The sequence below is a fragment of the Chaetodon auriga genome, chromosome 6, assembly GCF_051107435.1.
Source record: "Chaetodon auriga isolate fChaAug3 chromosome 6, fChaAug3.hap1, whole genome shotgun sequence".
Classification (NCBI taxonomy): domain Eukaryota; kingdom Metazoa; phylum Chordata; class Actinopteri; order Chaetodontiformes; family Chaetodontidae; genus Chaetodon; species Chaetodon auriga.
This window is the reverse complement of record NC_135079.1, coordinates 25,826,743-25,846,582: the sequence shown is the minus strand read 5'-3', so window position 1 is coordinate 25,846,582 and position 19,840 is coordinate 25,826,743. Positions and strand designations below refer to the sequence as shown.

Below are 19,840 nucleotides of genomic sequence, written 5' to 3'. Positions count from 1 at the left end.
AAGCCTGGCACTTTGCGTGACAGGACAGTACAGGGGATATGACAAGCTGAAGAAAGGAGCCATCTGAAAACTGTACAATGCAAAATGGCCAAAAGAGCCAATGAAATTTTGATTCTTATATTCCAGCTGTGAAAACCTTCTGTTCTGTTTCCAACCAGACCATTAACAGTTAGACAGCTGTTGTTGAAACTGAGCTTAGTCTTACTTTTTTATTTGGCCTCAGCTGTGAAAATACTTAAGACAAGTTGCCAATCTATCGCATGGTATCAACTGTATGTTGCAGACAGCACCATTGAAAAATAGAGTCGTAACACACTATTTCACCGCCACACGTGTCATAATGGGTGAGCTCGTAGGACCCAAAATCAGAACCGTAGACAGAAATCAGTGCAAGCAGTTTATTAGTGCAATATCAATGTTCAGAATGGACAGTTTGCTGGAGCTTGATCCAGGCAGGCGACAAGAAATGGCAGACGAAGGAAGATCAGGGAGATGAGGCAGGGAGAGTTTGTTTGTCTTATGACAGGGAATCCATGTGGAGAATGGGGGGGTTTCTAGGCAGAGGAGACAAAACCCAGAACAGCAAGAGCCATGACAAAGTCCATGACAAACTGGTCAAGAGTAGAATCAGGGACCGGACTTTATATACTGTGAGTGTTGATTGCTTGAGGAACCTCAGGTGGGCTGACAGCCACGCCCAGTTCAGCTCAGGCACAGACACAGTGACGGGGGGGGAGGAGAAACAAGAGAAATACAAGGAAACAGGCAGGAGGATACTGCCAAGCCTGACAACATAGTCACATGGCTCATGTAGCTCTCAGTAGTTCCAAACAAATGTGCACTGTCAACCTAATTGAATGGGGTCAAGTGTGACAGACAGCAGCAGCAACTATATTTGCAGAAATTGTTGCTCAGTATGAAGGCATAATTTGCATTGATTATGTGTCTTTGACTACACTTACATTCAGTATAGCATTTGTTGTGGGGAGATGAGAGAGGCAGCATTAGTTAGTTTTTCTGTGTGTAATTTTGGAGGTAGATGGAATTGCTCCCATAACACAGAATACATTTACAACATTGGTGGAAATTAACTGATCAAATGCTGTACTTAAGTATAATTTCAAGGAACCTGTACTTTACTTGAGTATTTACGCTTTCTGGTTCTGCTCCATTACATTCACAGGCAACAATGTACTTTTTACTCCATCAGATTTACCATACAAAATATAATCAACAAATAAATCATGATATATTTTTTATGGATAAGGTAAGACGATAACCAGGGTGAAATCCACAAGCTACCCAGCAGTTCATATACAGAGAGAATAGCTCCACCTTTACAAGCTGCAACATTAAAGCTGCATTAATACATCAATGATTATAAGTCAATACTATAATGCACATTATTCTGAAAATAATGTATTTATTTTTGTGCTGTAAGTATCTTTTGATGCAAATACATTTGTACTTATACTGTAATTAAATATCCTTCTGCCCTTCCATCTTTCCTTGTATACTTCTTCCACCACTGTCATCTTTTTCTTGTGCTTCTATGATCATAATCATTTCCTAATGTTAAGACATTCACATAAACATGCACAACAAGTGAATATGACAGCAACAGCTCAATTTAAGCCAAGAAAGTGGATAAATAGGGTAGATAAGTGTTTCCTTGACTGGGAAGTCTTCAAAGAAATTTATTCAACCTCCTACCGGGAGAGAGAGATGGCAGAAAGCAGACCAGGAAAGACATATAAATGTTCAAACTAGCCATTACATTCTTCCACTTCAACAGTAGGAAGAAAACGTGATGTGGACACCTGACTGAGTGCTCAGTAAACTTCACTGGAGATTACAGAAGTAAGAACACACACCTACAGTACGGTCCGTATGCGTTTACACATTGGCATGATTTCTGGTATTTTGTGTCTGTACTCCAGCGCAGAATCTAAAATGAAATAATGATTATGGACTTCCAGTGCCAGTTCTCATTCTTCCAAATTTGTGGGTATTTTCAGATGTATCAATTGAACCATTTAGTGATTAGAACCATTTGATAGGCTGCCAATTTCAGAGATCCACAAGTTTTTAGACAAGTGCCTATTCACCTAAATAAAATGGTCACATGTAGTTGTGAGCTTTGATTTTGATGACCAAATAAAAAACACCTTCATACTAAAGCTGAACTCCTGCGCTTTAAACTCCTAATCATTGTTTCACTTCAAATTCAATGTGCTGAAGGATAGTTCCCAAATAACAAAAAAAAAAAAAAAAAAAATGTCATTGTCCAAATACATATTGACCCATCTCAATAAATCCAAAACTAACCTCACACCTTTAAGTTAGCCCAACACCTAAACTTCTCTTTTCTCCAAATACAAGGGTTTGGATGTTGTAGACTGGGGTTAGGTGTTCACAGTCATCACAGTTTAATTCCTTTTAGCATTTCACCTGTTCCTTCTAGTTGTGATCAGGTCCAATGACAAGCAATAACAAGCAACGATAACAAAAGTGACAACACAGAGACAATCCATTCTGCATTCTGTGGGTCCATCTTTGTTGAGACTTATCCTAATTTAGGTGCAGGTTATCTCAGTGCTTTGAGTGAGCACATATCACAGGGGAGCATACAGAGGAATCTTTGACTTGGGTCTGGAGAGATATACACAGTGGCTACTTTGTTAGGTATACCTGTACAATTAAACAACACACCAGCTCAGCCAAAAAATCTGCTTTTATGTTGCCTATAATGTTCAGGGGTTTTTAATGTTGTCATAGAAATGCTCATTTAATTTTATGTTTTCGCATTAAGGTCATAATTGGTTGGCAGTGTTGTACCGAGCTGCATTGTATTCCGAGATGTTTCAAATATTCTGTCTCCCTGATAAATACGGAAGACAAAAAATTTGAAACAGCCCTCCTGTCCCATTCCATCCCATCCTGTGATATAAGATGCTGCTGTTAAAGCGAAGAAGACCTTTAGGCTACAATTCAACATCAATCCAACACTAGTGGGACAACATCACACAACACCACCGAGCCCTGATGTTCAAACCAAAAATAAAATTCCATTTGTATAGAAAGATTTTGCAGCCAGTACATATAACTGATTATCAAATATAAATATACAATGGTGGTCTTCTGTATAGCCTTACTAGAATTAACCAGAGAAGAGGACAAAACTCAGAAAATTAAACACAATGACCAATAAATAAAAAGTGCTGTGGACACCACAGCAGGAGCAAAAACCAATATTAAGCTACAGAAATGATATAACTGCCACTGTAAAAGCAAAGAAAATCACTAAGGCAGACAACACAGAGATATATAAACTCCACAGTGACTGCAGCCACAAACACACAAGCAGTCCTCTCAGCCTCTCTGTCCCACTATAACCAGTCCTCTCAGCCTCTCTGTCCCACTGTAACCAGCCCTCTCAGACTCTCTGTCCCACTATAACCAGTCCTTTCATTCTCTCTTTCCTGCTGCACTCCACCGAGTTTTCAATCATTTTAAGCTGAATGAAGCTCTGCAGTCATAACTGTGAGATAACTTGTCATAAACAGCAGAAAGGCCTCACACACCTTTGCTACATCCTCAGCACTGGAGGATCCACTGTGAGCATTTTAGCATTTTGCATTTAGCCAAACCCAGAGTTCACCTGCTGGTCATGCAACATCTTGTGTGCATTTGATTTGGGTCACTTTGTTGAGGTACAATAATTACTGGCAGAACAGCTAACATTATCTTCAAAATAAAGCATTTTGAATAACAGAATTTATTGATCTTAGAACTGCATTTTCTCTATAAACACTGACCTTGCCTATTATTATCACTCGTCCTGCCTCCCATTGACTTTTTTCTTGTCCCATTCCAGTCATGTGACGAACAGTGAATCTGACTCCCATCCCATGGGAATCCCACAGGAATCCTCTGTCCCACAGAATTCATGAGGAAATGTCAGCCTCAGTTCAGTATCACACCACCTTTAACTATGACCTCGGGAATAAATATATAATTGACTGCGAACAAAAACTGAACATTATGAAATTCATTGAAGCAGAATTCATGGCAGAGCTGATAAACACTTTTCTGTCATCCCCAAACAGAGACAGAAAAAAGTGTTATCTTGACATAATGTAAATTAAATGTCAAAAAATGAGTAAATACAAAATGATTGAAGTGATGCTGGTCCAACAATCATGCAACAAAATCTTTATGTATAAAAGTTTCATCAGTCTAATCAAAGCTGGGCTACTATTCTAACTCCACAGTAGAATTGCCCTAGTTACTGACAGATACTCTAGTTTGAGGTGTATACATTTCTGTAACCGCAAGGGACTGACGGATCTCACACTGGTGATTTCAACTTTCTCTAAAGGAAGCACTTGTACACTTCTGCTTAGGGAGCACTTTGAACGTTCAAAGTGCTCTCTGTGCTTTTTTCAGAGATAGCTGGAATCACCTGTGTGAAATCATTCTCTCATTTCTGTGACATTCTCACATGCCATGTTTTTTGGGGGAAAAAATGAATGTTTAACTATTATTAGTCACCAGGAGCCATATGCCACTGTATTTGACCTAACAGCTGTTAAAAAATATAACTTCAATTTTGTGGTCATGCACTAGCAGCTGGCCTAAGAGACTGGTTTGAGTGCAAGGGACAATAAATACAATTCCACCTGGTGTCAGCACAAGGCCATGCAGTCCTGGGAGCTTTCATTCTCCTCAGCTGCAGCTACACACACACACACACACACACACACACACACACACACACACACACACACACACGGACCAAAATGTGAAAGAGAGTTTGTCTGGGTTGTTGTTGGTGGGACATGGTGTTTGCACTACTCTTAGAATAGTGTTTCTATGAAGCCTAGAAACATATATACAGTTGATCAGTTAAACTGAGTTCAAACTAGTGTAGTCTAACAGTCCTACAGTAAATTCTGCCTTCATGTTTATTATAATGTTCAGTTTTTGTTATTTAGAGGCATTGATTCAATGCTCTGATCATTTTGAAGATACAGAGAGCTGTTACTGACAATTACATACATTCCCTGTTGCTTTTTGGATCCTTTGTAGATAATTGGCTTACAAGGTCATCAAAGTCAGTCTCCCATGGTTTCACATGTCAGCTCCTCAGCACAAAAATATATCAAGTAATTAGCTATCAGCAGTTCTACTTTCTTCTTACTGTGATCATTCACATTTATTCTGCTGATCTTACCACCCGTCACAGGTGCACTGTCTAACAAACAATATGTGTAATGACTGAATTAACCAAGGAACAACAATGCCAGATACAGGCAAGCCATATTTTCTAATTTTATTCTTTTTTTTTTTTTTAAATCAGGTGTGCTACCTTTAACAAAAAGTCCAATCACTGAGGATAACCTTTGTATGCCAACTGAACACCAACAATGGCAATTAATTTTAGGTCAACTGACATGTGGATATGGTAGCCAGTGAAGTGGTCATGTTCGCTAACTGCAATTGAATGTAACTAGTTACTATCGTACAATAAACATTAATTGAAAATGGCCAAACAAAATACCATCATTAGATGCATGAGAGGTAAGTTAAGACATGTTGATTGCGCATTTCACAATCCTAACAGATGTCTGTGGGAATGTTGCAGCTCTCTTATTCAACAGCATTGGTTGCAGGATATAAATGAGATCAAATTTAATCTGACCAGACATGTGTCTTGTATGTGGGATTAACATGTCAGCATCTTCAGGGTTGACAGTGTTGAGAATAAGTTGGGAGGAGATGCATATTTTACTGTACCATCAGCACAACAGGTACACAGGCCATCTAGGCCTTTAGAATGGCCTGTGGTGTCTGCAGCATGCATGTTACAAAATCTACACAAACTGGTATTAATGGTAAATGTGAATCCACATGGGCCAAAATCCTTGTGAGCTTTTCTGGCATTCTACTCAATATGTGCTTTGAAGAATTCATACTGTTCTCAAGGGAAAAGGAAATCCAATCATATATGTCTCCAGAATAAACAAAAAAACAAAGACAAGAAAGAGAAAAAGGCAAAATAATTGATGAAGAATTTTGATCCTTGCAACTGTAGTCACAAAAGCTTAGGTTCGAAGAGTGTGCATGAAAGAGGGGAAGACATGAAATCAGAGGATAGTAGAAAGAGAAAAGAAAGAGAGAAATATTGAACTACAGAGCCCACTTGACAGTCCTTTGAGCATCAGCCGTAGGGGAAAATTGGGACTTGTTTCACTTGAATGCATGTTCAATTGCTCTCTGTTTTGTATGGTTTCTCTCCAGCTGAATCATTTGAACTATTCATTTTGTTCTCTGTAGAGAAGAGGTGGAATCATAGTAGCCTGACACTTGTACTTGTCAAGTCTACACTTCAAAACTAGTATTTACTGTGCACATAGATTGCCTGTTGCATAAGTAAAGCAGGCACACTGTAATCCTGTTACAATAGCTCATTAAATTTCTTTTTTGTGATGCTGTGTGTTGTGGCTGTATGCAAACTAGATTAGCTCCAGTATAACTCTAAGGAGCATACTTCAAACTCGGTTTTGATTTAATCAAACACTGATACAATTTCATGGAAATCCTGTTAGCAAACATTTGCTGAAAATTTGATTCTTCCAAAATCTACAACAGCTGTAGCTGTAGCTGTAATCTGTATTTAACCAATTAAACTGATTCAATCAAGAAAAAAATAGACACGTAAACAAAACGACACACTAAAGGATGACTTGTATTTTTAATGCCAAAATTTTGCTTTAAATTTCAGCACTTCAAGGTGTCTTCATTATATTCCCAACAACTCCTTTTGACATCACTCTTTCCTTTCATTTAGACCTGTAGAAGAAACAACTCCTAAAAGCTGCCAGCCAGTCAAAACGAGGCCTTTTTCAGTTTCTGCATAAATAGTACTCAGTGTAGCTTTTCAAAGAAAAAGACACACTTTACACTGTATGTTTTACAATGTTTTCAGACCTCTACTGTTAACTGGCAGATGATAAACTGAAGAATTATCTCAAATGCAACACTTTCTCATAGTTCTTCTGTACTGCATCTACCTCTGATCATTTATGTTAATTGGCCTCATATATTAAAGGAATACCCTGCCGATTCAACAATTAAATCATCTCACGTAGTGCAATGCATGAAAAAGAACCACTGCAATATATCCCCTGGCTCCAGAGTGAGTAATCAGAGCCATTTCATAAGTCAAATTATCCAGAAAGTGGTGCAGTTTTTGTGTTTTCAAGCTTCCCACCCACATGTGCTCAAGGAGGTCATTCTGAAAAGTGGGCTTCACTGCTTTGAGTAAAGAATAAAAGTTGAGGAAGATTTCTCTGGTATCGCCATGGAACAAGCTGATGGATGACCACATTGTTTTGAAGTGTATAGCAGACAACAGTTAATGTTATATTTCAACCTGTAGCTGAAGAGCCAAGCTAAAGAGTAGTACCATGAAGTCGGCAGCGAGACAGGTATCTGTGCAATCTGTGGGGGAGGGAGAACCAACAGCTGAGGCTGACTGTCAGTGTCCCTGTACAAAAGGTTTCGCATGTCTATGGAGAGAGTCCCCTGGCTGCAATGATTTTGTCTGGGCTGGATTTTTATTAAAAGAGATGGTGGAGGGAGCAAGGCTGCTTGTTGCAAAGAATCAAGGCTGTGAACCTCTCAGGCCCAGGTGTGCTGGAAACACTGCAGGACACATAAAGTCAACTCGACATGACAGTGTGTTTCTATCAGAGCAAGAGGAAAAACGTCAGCCAGGCAAGTTCTTTTAAATCACTGGGTTTTCTAATTGTGCCAAACAAACCAATTTTCATTTACTTTGCCACTGGTAAGACTACTAGTAGTTCACCCAAAAGCCATACTGTAGTCTTCTTTGTGATTATCATGATGTAATTGGCAGCAGTGTCCAAACCTGCCTGTTTGTGTCACTGCACTGATTTGTGGACAGTGCCTCGATCAGATAAATCTAACTGAATATCAGGAGCTACAGGAGATAAGGGGCAGAAGTATATGGAGCTTTTGGTAGCTTTACAGCACTGCTCAACAAAATTTGAAAGCCATTTAAGATGATTAACTTGTGTCTTTAAGCCTTGGGCTCACTTCCTGAATGAATATTAGACATTGCACTTCTGTCTAACCATTAAATTGTGTTTTAGTCATTTTGGATCTTGGCCCATTTACATATTTCAACACAGTAACTTTTTATGAATAAAATCTATTATTTTAGTACTTTTTATTCACTGTCAGTGAATGAGATGATACTGGGCAACCCATTTTCACTTACAACTCATCCCACATGGACACTTGGTCAGGACACCTTCGAATCACTTTTTAAGGCAATAGGCAGACCTTTACCACCATTTCTTAGCCTGTAGGGTAGTGCAATTGCGTGTTAGAGGTATTCCATTCTCACTTCCAACACATTAATTAATGAGCACAAGAGTGAGAAAAGTTCTCGTGGAGGAGGTGGAGGTGGCTGGCTGGGTCAAGCACAGGAGAGTGGGGTTCTTGTGCCATGTGAAATTAAAAGTGAACGTTGACTTCCTTCTAACTTATGTATGAAGATCTTTTCCTAAACCTAACCGAGTAGTTTTGTTGCCTAAACTGTGTTTATTATTGTACTCAGCAAGCTTTAGTTTGGGTTGAGCTAAACTTTCACACTTTTCATACTGAATGCCTGATGATACTATGAGGCAGATGTAGATATAATAGAATCCTCATTCTGTTGTCCATTGTTCTATCAGTCTATCTATCTATCATCTATCAGTCTCCAATAGCTGCCGGTTTCACTACATTTTACACCATAAAACATCAAACTGGAATTTAATAACCAACCAATCTTTTCCCTTCAACTTTTTTTTTTTTTTTTTTTTTTAATTTAAAGGTAATTAAACATACATTGTCCAATATTTATGTTCAGATCATTTCCAAACTCATAAATCCACCTGACCTCTTTGGATTTAAATGCTGAGTTGAATTCTCTGTCTACCCCCAACACCTTTGATTTAACAAGGCCACTGAGAGCAGCCTCACATATCGTCTTTGTATTAACTCTGGCACACAGCAGTAGAGACAGCCGTAAGATCTGTGTGTTAAACGAAGAACTGTCTCTTCAAAATGAGAAAAAGTAAATGAAAAGCAAATTTAACTGTGATGTTTCTCAGTGTAACTGAACAGTTGTTGATTCAACTTAAGCTCAACAATCGAAGTTCAGTTGGCTCACATTTCTAGTTTGAATCAGCTTAACCCGTTTTACAGCATGTGTGTTAGAGGCAAAGCCATCGAGGTCTCACTGAGGTATTCAGATTTGTTCTTGCTCAACTCACCTGCCCTCATTTGATTGCCGCTGTATGCTTTTTGAACGTAAGGTTATACTTTTTATGTTGTTGCTGGAAATTAGATCTTCAGGAAAAGAAACGTGATTTAAAGGAAATAAATGAAATGAGAAAAATGAAATTAAATGTAAAATGATTGCATAACAAGCACTGCAAGCTCAGACAGGATCTTTAGGTTTGTTACTTGGCTCACAGGGTATACAGTATATATTCAAATTAAAAGGATTTCAAATCTCATCTACAGCTGAGAGTCAACTCTGAAACTCAGAAACCATGGAACGAAACAGCATGCTTTGGGTGTGAACAGTGCTAAAGCTTCATCATTGAGTGCGATCAGTAGTTGTGTGAGGAAAGTTACCACTAGTCTTTCTTCTCTTGTTCTACTATCCTCTGATTTTATTTCTTCCCCCTTTTTGTGCACACTCTTCTGACCTTAACATTTTTTGTTTGAGCAGTAACATTTTTTTCTTTCTTGTCTTATTCCTTAGACATATGTGATTGGATTTCCTTTTGCCTTGAGAACAGAGGTGTTCCACTAACAGTGAATGTGTGTTGGCCTCTGAGGGCTGCCAAATGCAGGTGACGTACAGTCAATACTGTGAATGAATGCATCCTCAGATGGAGGACTGAAGCCACTGCTGCTCTGCTAATGTTCTTGTCATGCTATGCCTCCTGTGAGTGTGTTGTACAGTGATGTCCCCGGGAGAAAGATGGAATATCTCTGGTTCTGATCGACAAAGTATGAAAAATGCTTTTTGTCAAACAAAGGAAACAGAATCAAGCAGCAGGGATTCACTCCTTCAATATAACTCAGTATTGGTGTGTTTAGCATCAAGGCTGGATCAGCCAAGCTCATTCTTATGGTCGATCAACTGCTCTCTCATTTGTATTCTGTGAGGTTAGTTGTAAGTGATAGAGGCTGAAGTCAAGATAATGGTCTGTGAATTCTACCAATGGAATGTCAAATAAACTCTGTGCAGTAAATGGGCTAGTGATAAAATCTGTATGCCATGTATGTTATGCCACGTCTTCATTAAACTGATTAACGAAAGCTGTAGTCCTGCCAATGTATAGAACATCTTTATATGTAACATAATAGTTTATTGATAATATTGAAAAATATTTTTAAAAGTGAAAAATATACTTTTAAATAAATAATATACTTTACATTTGAAATCCCTGGAAAAACTTGAAGAGATGTTTCTAAAAATAAATTAGTCATTATACACAGAAAATATAATGTAATGTCAGATGTGGACAGGGACCATTTCACGGTTGATAACCCTTTACATCACGCTCCTCCTGATCTGTATATATAAGGCTTAAGAATAATTCTCTTTAATGTCAAAGTTGAATCATTGAAAGGTTGTACAGAAGAAAGGAGAAGGAAAAAAAAAAAACTTAAAGTGAAACACTGTTATCAATGTGTCACCCTCCCAACACCACCATCGTATGTGTCTTACGCTGTCCTCTGGGTGAATGCTAACCATGCCCAAGCAGCTGATGAAAGAAATAGATCACTTGCGTAGGTTGCAGTGGCCCAGATAAGGGCCTCACACAGCTGCCATCCTACTGTAATTAACTTGTGTCAAAGTGATTAATCATGTGTCTATAGAGGTGGAGTGCAAGAGGCTGCCAGCGACCTGTGAGGTGAAGTAGAGCTAAAATGTTTGAGGGAGAGAGAGTTTGGAATCTAATTACAGTATTTAAAAAAAAAATCAGTACATTAATATGTATGATGAAGACAAACAGACGTGTATTTTACATTGACATGACAGCATCACCAGCATTTTAATAAAGTCTGTCAAACATGTACACTGTGGCTGGAGCACCTGAGTTACTAAGGCTCATGTCAGCCACCAACACACACACATTCACACACACCTGCTGTGTACCAGCTTTGTGTGTACCCAGTAAAGGTACACAAGTTGAATTTTTGAAGTTACTGTAAACTGGTTTTACTCCAGATGATATGTGATCTGCATCTTGCTGTCTTTCTCTTACAATCTGTCTGGCAGCCCACTGAGCACATAGCCAGTTGCAGACAGCATGCAATGAGCTACCTAATGAGCTGCCTGCATTACTGTCCAGCAGTGCCCCCACGAAAAGTTCAGAGCATTTGGAAAAACAAGAGGTTTATTAAAGTAGTAGAGTATTACTGTTTGATGTAATATTAATTTCATGAGGATCATGCCCTAATAATGGCTCTTTAGATTTTCTGTTTGTCAGGCAGCCTGTCAATAGGTCGCTCAACCATTCTGACTGAGCAGCTATTGGATGGGTGGACATTTTGTGCAGACATTCACAGTCCCCAGAGGATGACTCTTTGATCTTGACAGTATTGTGACTTTTTCTATTGGGTCAACAGCAGGCCAAAGATTTCACTTTTCCTGGGAATCTCAACATGTACTGGACGAGCACAAAATTACAAACATAATGGTTCTTAGAATTTGTACCCTACTGACCACCATGAGGTTGACATTTGTGGTTTAGAATGAAATGTCTTAACAACTAATGGATGGGTTGAATTTTGGTACAGGAACTCCCCTTAAAGATTATTTGCTGATCCCCATGACTCATTCATCTATTACCATCATCGGGTCAAAAATTGTATTTGTCCAATAGTTTGTTTAATCACCAAATACCTGCAAAAATCAGCATCAGCTGTTGTTTAGTGCTAAGTAGAAAATGTGAGCATCCTCCCACAAACCTGTCCTGTAAGTAATGCTGTGAGGGGACATGCCTAAAGCTTTCAGTCCCACAGCTTCAGAAATATTAGTTTAACAGTTCCCACTCCTCACAGGGATATAGTGATAGACTGTGAATGGGCTTTGACAATGATGGATGGAAATACCAGAAGGAACAATCCTGAGAGGCCCATAAAGGTGACGCAAACCTTGCATCCAGAAACCAATACTTTTATATCTATTCATTTTAGTATCCTCAAACGAAAGTCTAAAGTCTAAGAATGAAAATCAAACATGATTTAAGAATGAACAGACCCATTTTGGAGGCTTCCAAACACACAGTTTAGTAGTAATACAATGACACATTCCAATGTCAAGGACAATAGGCAGTATCTGAATTTTTAGCAAAAAGCTCTCCACGGTAAAAAAAGATGAGAGGAACAATGTTGCTCTTTTAGAAATACTGTCACTAGTGGCTTTTCTTTGGGTTACATTTTTCTGCTAAGCCTTTTTATGTCTGTCATCATTTCTCTAAGCATTTGAAAAGTGGCCCGAAGAATGGCAAATGGTTTAGTGCTGAGAGTGAGCACTAGTGAGGGTCCAGAGGAGAACAAAGAACCCACTGCCAATTTGATTATAATATCACACCTATTCAGAGAGTTAATGTGGTGTCTCAGATGTCAGGCTGCTCTCTTTCTCTCGCATTCTGTTCTCTTCCTTTTCTGACTTATCCCTCTCCATTCCTCTTTCTTACTCTTGTCCTCTCCTTTCTCCTTGCTTTGTGCCTGGGATCAGTCCTTACTCAAGAGGCTTTGATGAAATTCTTTCAAGGCAGAGTGTGATGGTCTGAAATGTCATTCTCCAATCAGACGTGTCTGAAAAAAGGCCTGTCGTGTCAGGTAGACTCAGCTTCATTAGCTCGTTGTTCAGTATCACATCAGCTTTGATAAACACAATTGCTCAATTAAATCACTTGTGGCTTCCTAGTTTTCCTGCTACTTTCTGTCACAGTACCTTCCAGTCTCTTATCTGCTGACTTCTCCTCTCATCAATTTACCTGTGCTGTCGGTAGTTTTCCACTCTCACTCACCTGCCAGCCACGCCCACCTGCTCACTCACCTGAGACTGATGCTTTATCAGGTCATTATCAGATCAAATCTTTCATTCATCTAGTACTTTGGTTTATGACCAAATCCCTGCAAAACTAATGATATTCCCATCAGCGCTGTACTTTGTGTTCAGTAGTGTTAATTTCGTTAACAAAAACTGACGAAATATGTTCCTCAAAAAGCTTCTCTTTTCAATGACAATGACGAGACAGCATCAACGTCAGTCAACATTAAAAGTGACTATCAATGTGCAATTAGACAAAAAATTTAAATGCAGCAGTTCTGTTCTGTTCTCTTGCTGTGTAATTAGGTTTATCTGCAGACATGAAGTAGCTGCATGATACACCCTAGGAAAGGTTAGCTTTAGGTGGAGAGAGCTCAGTAACCGTGACACCCTAGTGAACATCGCAAACGTTGGTTATATGGGAGAACGCAGGTGTGAAACTTTAGCAGGATAGGTATGTACTGTATGGGAATCACTGATGTTTCAGCCAGATCGCAAGTTCATCTAAAGCAGCAGTAGATTATTGATAAACATTAATCATTAATTAAACAATGTAAACCATTTGCATGTTAGCAGTGTTATTGTGACCATGTTCACTTGCTGGCATTCACATTGAGTTCAAAGCACTACTGTGTCTTGTTTCCATGTTGATATCGATGTATATTAGTGTGGCAAACATGCCAAACAACACAGCTAAACAAAGTAATCAAACTGATGTTTCATGCATTTAACTCTGTTTCATTGTTATGCAAAACATCAGACAAAACTGGAATACCTCATTTTATTATCCTCCATTTACAGACAACTATGTAAAACAATAACACAATATGATTGATCATGTTGTATATTAACCTTTGATTCAAATTGATTCTTTCTGGACTACTCCTCTCGTATAAAGAGGAATTACTGGAGCCATTTAGCTGAAAAACGTATTGACACTATGGAAAGACATAGAATAGACACTTAAAGAGAAAGTGTAGGCTGACAACCAATGCTTTAAATACTGAATCATGCCACCATTTATTTGATTTAGTCTAAGCCCACAAGAGAAATGGCCCAAAAGTTACTTTTCCTACTGACTATAACAGTATTTCTACCCACAAAAGTTTAATCAGGTGTTTCCAGACAAATTAACAAGGAGCTGAAAAATGAAGGGGCTGACTGAGAGGAGTATCTCATGCTGTGCCAGTAGAAGTTTTCAGACAACTGGAGGGAATAATTCCCCATTGCTGTAACTCTTGCCCAGAGTGAATTTGAACATCTTTTCTCGGCCAGGTACTGCCAGGGAGTTTATAATTGAGTTGAGACTCGGGAAATACTCATTAAGACATTGTCAGTCGCCAGAGGAGGCCACTCTCAATGTATTTAGACACCACTGAGACCGCAGGTATCCCAGGGCCCTTCTCTTCTCCAGCTGGAGGGCAAAAGTGTACATCTGCGTGCAGGTGTGTGTGTGTGTGTGTGTGTGTGTGTGTGTGTGCATGTCTTCATGTGTGATTGTGTGCATGGGTTTAATAAACTCACAGGTCCATGGAGCACCATCTGCCTGCACAATGTTTGATTGAGCAAGCTTTGGTTGTGAGGGACACCCCTGTCAGCCACTATGTGAGACAAACTATTAATAGAAACACCTGTTTATTGTCTTGCTCTTTCCACAATCTTATGAGGAGCAGCTGAATGGAAGGAGTTTACAACAGGAGGTGACACTAGCCTCTGTAGATAAAAACAGACAGTTAAAGGCACTGAATTGGTTTCCTGTTTTTAGATCATTTTGTATTGTATACGCACACATAGCTTACATTTTGCTGATTCATGGGATAAAATGATAGATTGCTGCATCTTAGTTCTGGTGATTGGTCCATTTCCTTTCGCGCCATAAACAGACTGCTCCAGGGTTCACCCAATCTTGGTCCGATTGTTTTGTCTTGCATCCAAGTGTGAGTGTGTTCACCTAGACCCAAACAAATTGATTTTTGGGAAGAGACACTGAAAAGACTGTTCCAAACAAGACTTGAGAATACACCCTCTGGGATTTTATGTATTTATACATGCCACTTGGCATGCTGAGGTCTGTGTGGATGATGGAAGGACCTCACCCAGTAACGGGTGTGTTTAGAAACCAAATGCAACACCACCAGTACACAGAGATTGCCTTTACTGACTTTAATCGCAGACTTGGCAGAGACAGATAAGTAGCCACACAGTTCAAAGTTCAGCTTGGTAATAAAGTCTCACAGAATATAAGCTGCTGCAAATCATCAAGTGAGCAGGGGAAACTCACACAGTTCAGTGCTTTTAGGCAGATTCAAAGTATCTTGAAAAGCAAAACAATCACAGGTGAACAGGCACAGGCAAGAGACTGAATGCCACACTCACATTTGCCATTCAAAGAACCACTCTTGAACATCGTGTTCTTGAAATAAAAATTTGGTCAGTACACTTAAGATTTTGACTATACACTATGTTGTTCCTGACCTCAATATGTCATTTCAGTGAATCATCTTTCACTGTGTCTAAGTTCTAGGTGAGGTGATAATTAAAATGTGCCTCAAGGTGTCCAGCCATTGATCGTTGATCTCCCCCTGCCTGCCTCAGATTAGATTGATTATAGCACTATCTATCTATCTATCTATCTATCTATCTATCTATGATGAGCACAGGTAAAAGTAGAACACACACTGACAACTGCCACTGCTGCTCAGTTTGACACCGAGCAGAGAATTTGTGCACAGCATGAGGGGATATTGGATCACAGTTCTTTGGCAATAAACAATATCATTAACAATAATGTGGCTGACTGTCCACCATGAATAAATGTAAAAGATGTAGAGACATGATGAGGAAGAGAAAATGATGCAAACACACTGATGGGTTTAGGGCAGTCAGAGCGTGTCTAGTATATAAATGTGATTGAAGAAGATGAATATTCTAAACAGTTTTAATGTAGCGTTTATCATTGCCAACCATGAGCTGGCATGAATGAGAGCATAAAAATTTAGAATGAACATGAACTTACAAATACCACAACACTCATACTATTTTAATGCTGCCGTTACTGCTTAAATCCAACCATGCGATGCTGTAACACTGACCTCAAATTGAAATGAATGTCTCAGGGGCTAGCAAAGCACTTTTACAATGAGCTTGCACAGTTGGCTAAAGTAACTGCACAGTAACAGCCTCAGCTGGAGCAGTACCTTAGTGGCCATCAGCTGGCACATAAATGCCCTCCTATAGGCATTGTAGTGTTCAACAAGGGTCTGATGAAAAGCCTGTCTGATCAACAAAGGAAAAGGGAAAGAAATTCCCGTGATTATCTGTTTTTTTTTTTTGTTTGTTTTTTTTCCAATTCAAAACAGCAAATGGCCGCATGTGTTTTTTTGTTTTGTTTTGTTTTGTTTTTCTTTGTGCGTGTATGAGCATGCATTGCACTGTGTTCGTGTGCCTCCCTCCTCTGTGTTTTGTACCAGGGGTCGATGAGAGGTGTACATGCACTCAGAGGTGAATCTACAATGCAGGAGAGAGCTCCAGCAGCATTTTCTGGGAGACAGATGGATGGAGTTTATTAAGCATGTGACAGTTAACACCCCCAGTAGGGAGAAAACACTGCAGAGGATAAATAAATGTTGGCTTTACCAGCCCCCACCTCCTGTTATTTTTACGCCAGAGTCAACATTTCTATTATACATGAATTATGGTAACAGATGATTATTGCTGCTATGACCATTATGAATGCCATCCTGTTGCTGTGTGAACTACTGTATGTTTATCCCACGTTTTATATAGTCTACTAGGAAGAAGGCCAGTAAATGAATTACATATCTAATCTAGAGATTTGCACGTTGGGAAAGTTACAGATTGTGTGGTAAGCATGAATGACCTGGGCTCAGATTGGGTTTTATTAATCCTCAACACATTCTTTTATCTCCAACAATCAAATCACTAACAAAAATAACTAGAAACAGGTATGAAGATTCTAAAAGCATGGCGAGGTCCCAGAACAATCACTCTGATTTTACAGATTGTGTTGAGGAAAATAATTCGTCTTCTTGGGCAGGACTTAGAAACCTTGATCTTCGATTCCCCGAAGCATTGTGGAGGATGTGTGTAAAAACCAGCTCGGAGCATTCATTTTTAAAATGAATGAGCAAAAACTCTACATAGTATGCTTGTACTTTGATCCCATACTGCATAGCTGTATGGACCCTTTTTTCTCTTTCACCACCCAGTCTCTTCTTCCATGTATGAATTTCAAAATGTGAATTTCTAACCTTTCCTGAGAGGTGTGGTGAGTGTTTACTGGAGCTTTTAACATTGCTATGTGAGGGTGAGGGTGCATATTTACACCATGACGTGTTTTTATTTTCAGCCATTCTCCAGTTAGTTGATGGTAGATTCAAGCCTCCAGTGGACTGCTATAAGAGCTTTTTAAGCTCAAGGATCTTACAGTAGTGTTAAACATGGTGTTAAGTGTTAGCTTTTGCTTTAGATGGATTAATCACTCACATTCATCTAATAATGATTTTTCCATGAGTCACCTCTCAAATAGATTCCTTCCTGATGCAGAAGCTGCTGTATGACCTTGTTTGTCCTTCATTGTCTGAAAGTGATATAATTGCTCTTCCTTTGCGCTTTAAACTTTTTTTTTGCTGCCCACATGTTTTCTTGGCAGCCTTCTGTCTGAAGTCCTTCCTCCACCATTCTCGTTGTTTCTTTCTCTCCAGACTGTGCAACATTATAGTTAGTTTTTCTTTTATCTTCTGTGCCCATATATATTTCTGTTCTATGTACATCTCTACACCTTTTTTAACTCTGCATCACTGCTTACTTATTTTCCAGACACTGCCAACCACAACATATGAGTTAGAGATTGTGGCCAAGGACATGGCAGGAAGTGAGGTCGGCCTAACAGGAACAGCCACGGCTACCATTACCATCACAGACAAGAACGACCATGCCCCTGAGTTCACTCATCCACTGGTGAGCAGCATCCCTTTTTGTTTCTGTCTAGTTCTTTTGAACGGTGCATTTTCCTTTTTGCTGTGTCACTTGCATGTGCAGCCATTATGTGAGTAAATTGTGTTTGTATTCCACTTTAAGCAGGTCAGGGGTCAAGATGAGGTAGAGCTGATAGATACTGAGATTGAGATTGATGTAGAGAATATGACACTTCATCACTGTGCAGACTACTAGCACATTTCTTTGGTCCAATCAGATTGTTGGTGCTTCCTGGCTATTGGCAATACATGTACATGACAGTCACTGCTCCAACAGACAAGAGGTCAAGTACAAGAATTCAAAGCCAGTATTGAGAAAACAGCCACGTGGCAGACCAGATGATAAAAGTCATTGTGGAGCTGTGGTAAGTGTACAGTAATGGCTCACATGCAAGTTTAGAATAATGGCTTTTCCGTTCTTATAAATCAGTGACACTCAACACTTCCATTGCAGATGTTTGACATTCAATGCTCTGTCACTGGAATGCTTAATGTGAAACACCTGTGCAGGAAGTGTTAAACTTTCACTGATAGTAGCGAATCACTGATCTGAAGAACAGCAAAGTAGATGCAGTTGTTCATTTGTGAGAAAGAACAGTATTTCTATTAAAAGGAGAAAGTCAGTGGGTGTGAGATGACTTTATTGTTTCACAGAGGGAATCAGTGCTGTGCAAATGTACTTCAGTCTGAAATTACCAAGACAAAACATGGAGGAAGCCTTGATTGTTTGCTACCACTACAGCAACAGTCATGTCAGATCTACTAATAAGCCACTCTCCGTTTCTCTTTTTGAACTATTGTGAAACAGAAATATTGTTTTCATTCACTTACTAATTTGAATTGCTTTTACTTTGTCATTACTTCAATCAGTATTAAGCCGCTGTGAATGCCACTCAGCACTTAACACTTGCCGAACAGTAAAGAAAGCAATTATGCCCTTTGAATAGCCCGAATGCTTTTAATGTGAAACACTACCCAAAAGAACAACAAAGCAGGCACAATTTGTATGAATCAGTGATTAACATTAGAAGTAGTACTCACTGCATGTTTCAACACATCAGGTAAACATTAAGTTTTAAGCTTGTATTTCAGGCAAACAACACAATGAGCAAATTGAAACAGGAGGGAAGAAAAACAGGGAGGCTTTTGTAATATATGATAAATATATGATAAAATATACTAACCAAAACAGAAGAAATTTGGTGGAAAAACCTCTGAATTGCACCTATTTTAAATAGGTTTTAGAGAATTTACAGTAATGCAGGATTAAAACTCAACTTGTGCTCTATGCTCTACCAACCAAGTAAAAATATTATTAATGTAATACTCAGACTTTAGTCTTTATACTGTAGTAATGGCTTATGCAGGGGATGCTTGACAGATTGACTTACTACTCAAATCCTCAGCAAACATCATTGCATAGCCACACAACCAACCTTTTATGGAAACGAGTCACCTGCAGCATGCACAGTTGCCCCATGCATTTCATGTGCATGTGTGTTTTCACCCCGCTCCATGACTTATCAACTCAGTGTGATCTTTACCTTTCTTATATATATAGAAGATTTCTGTCTTCGTCTGCGAAAGGCAAAGCTCAGAAAATAACCAGTATAGATCACAGGGTGTGTGCATGTGTGTGAAAAGGACGTATGTGACATGTAAAAAGACTGCAATATAACGGGGT

The 19,840-nt window shown here is 39.1% G+C and overlaps 1 protein-coding gene across 1 annotated transcript in view; it reads left to right on the top strand.

Annotated features, from left to right (window-relative positions):
- Positions 1–19,840, top strand: part of cdh13 (cadherin 13, H-cadherin (heart)) — a 337,845-nt gene that overhangs the window by 251,964 nt on the left and 66,041 nt on the right. The window contains exon 8 of the mRNA XM_076732809.1: positions 17,999–18,139. Within this exon, the coding sequence (XP_076588924.1) occupies positions 17,999–18,139 (141 nt within the window). The remainder of the gene's footprint in view (positions 1–17,998; positions 18,140–19,840) is intronic.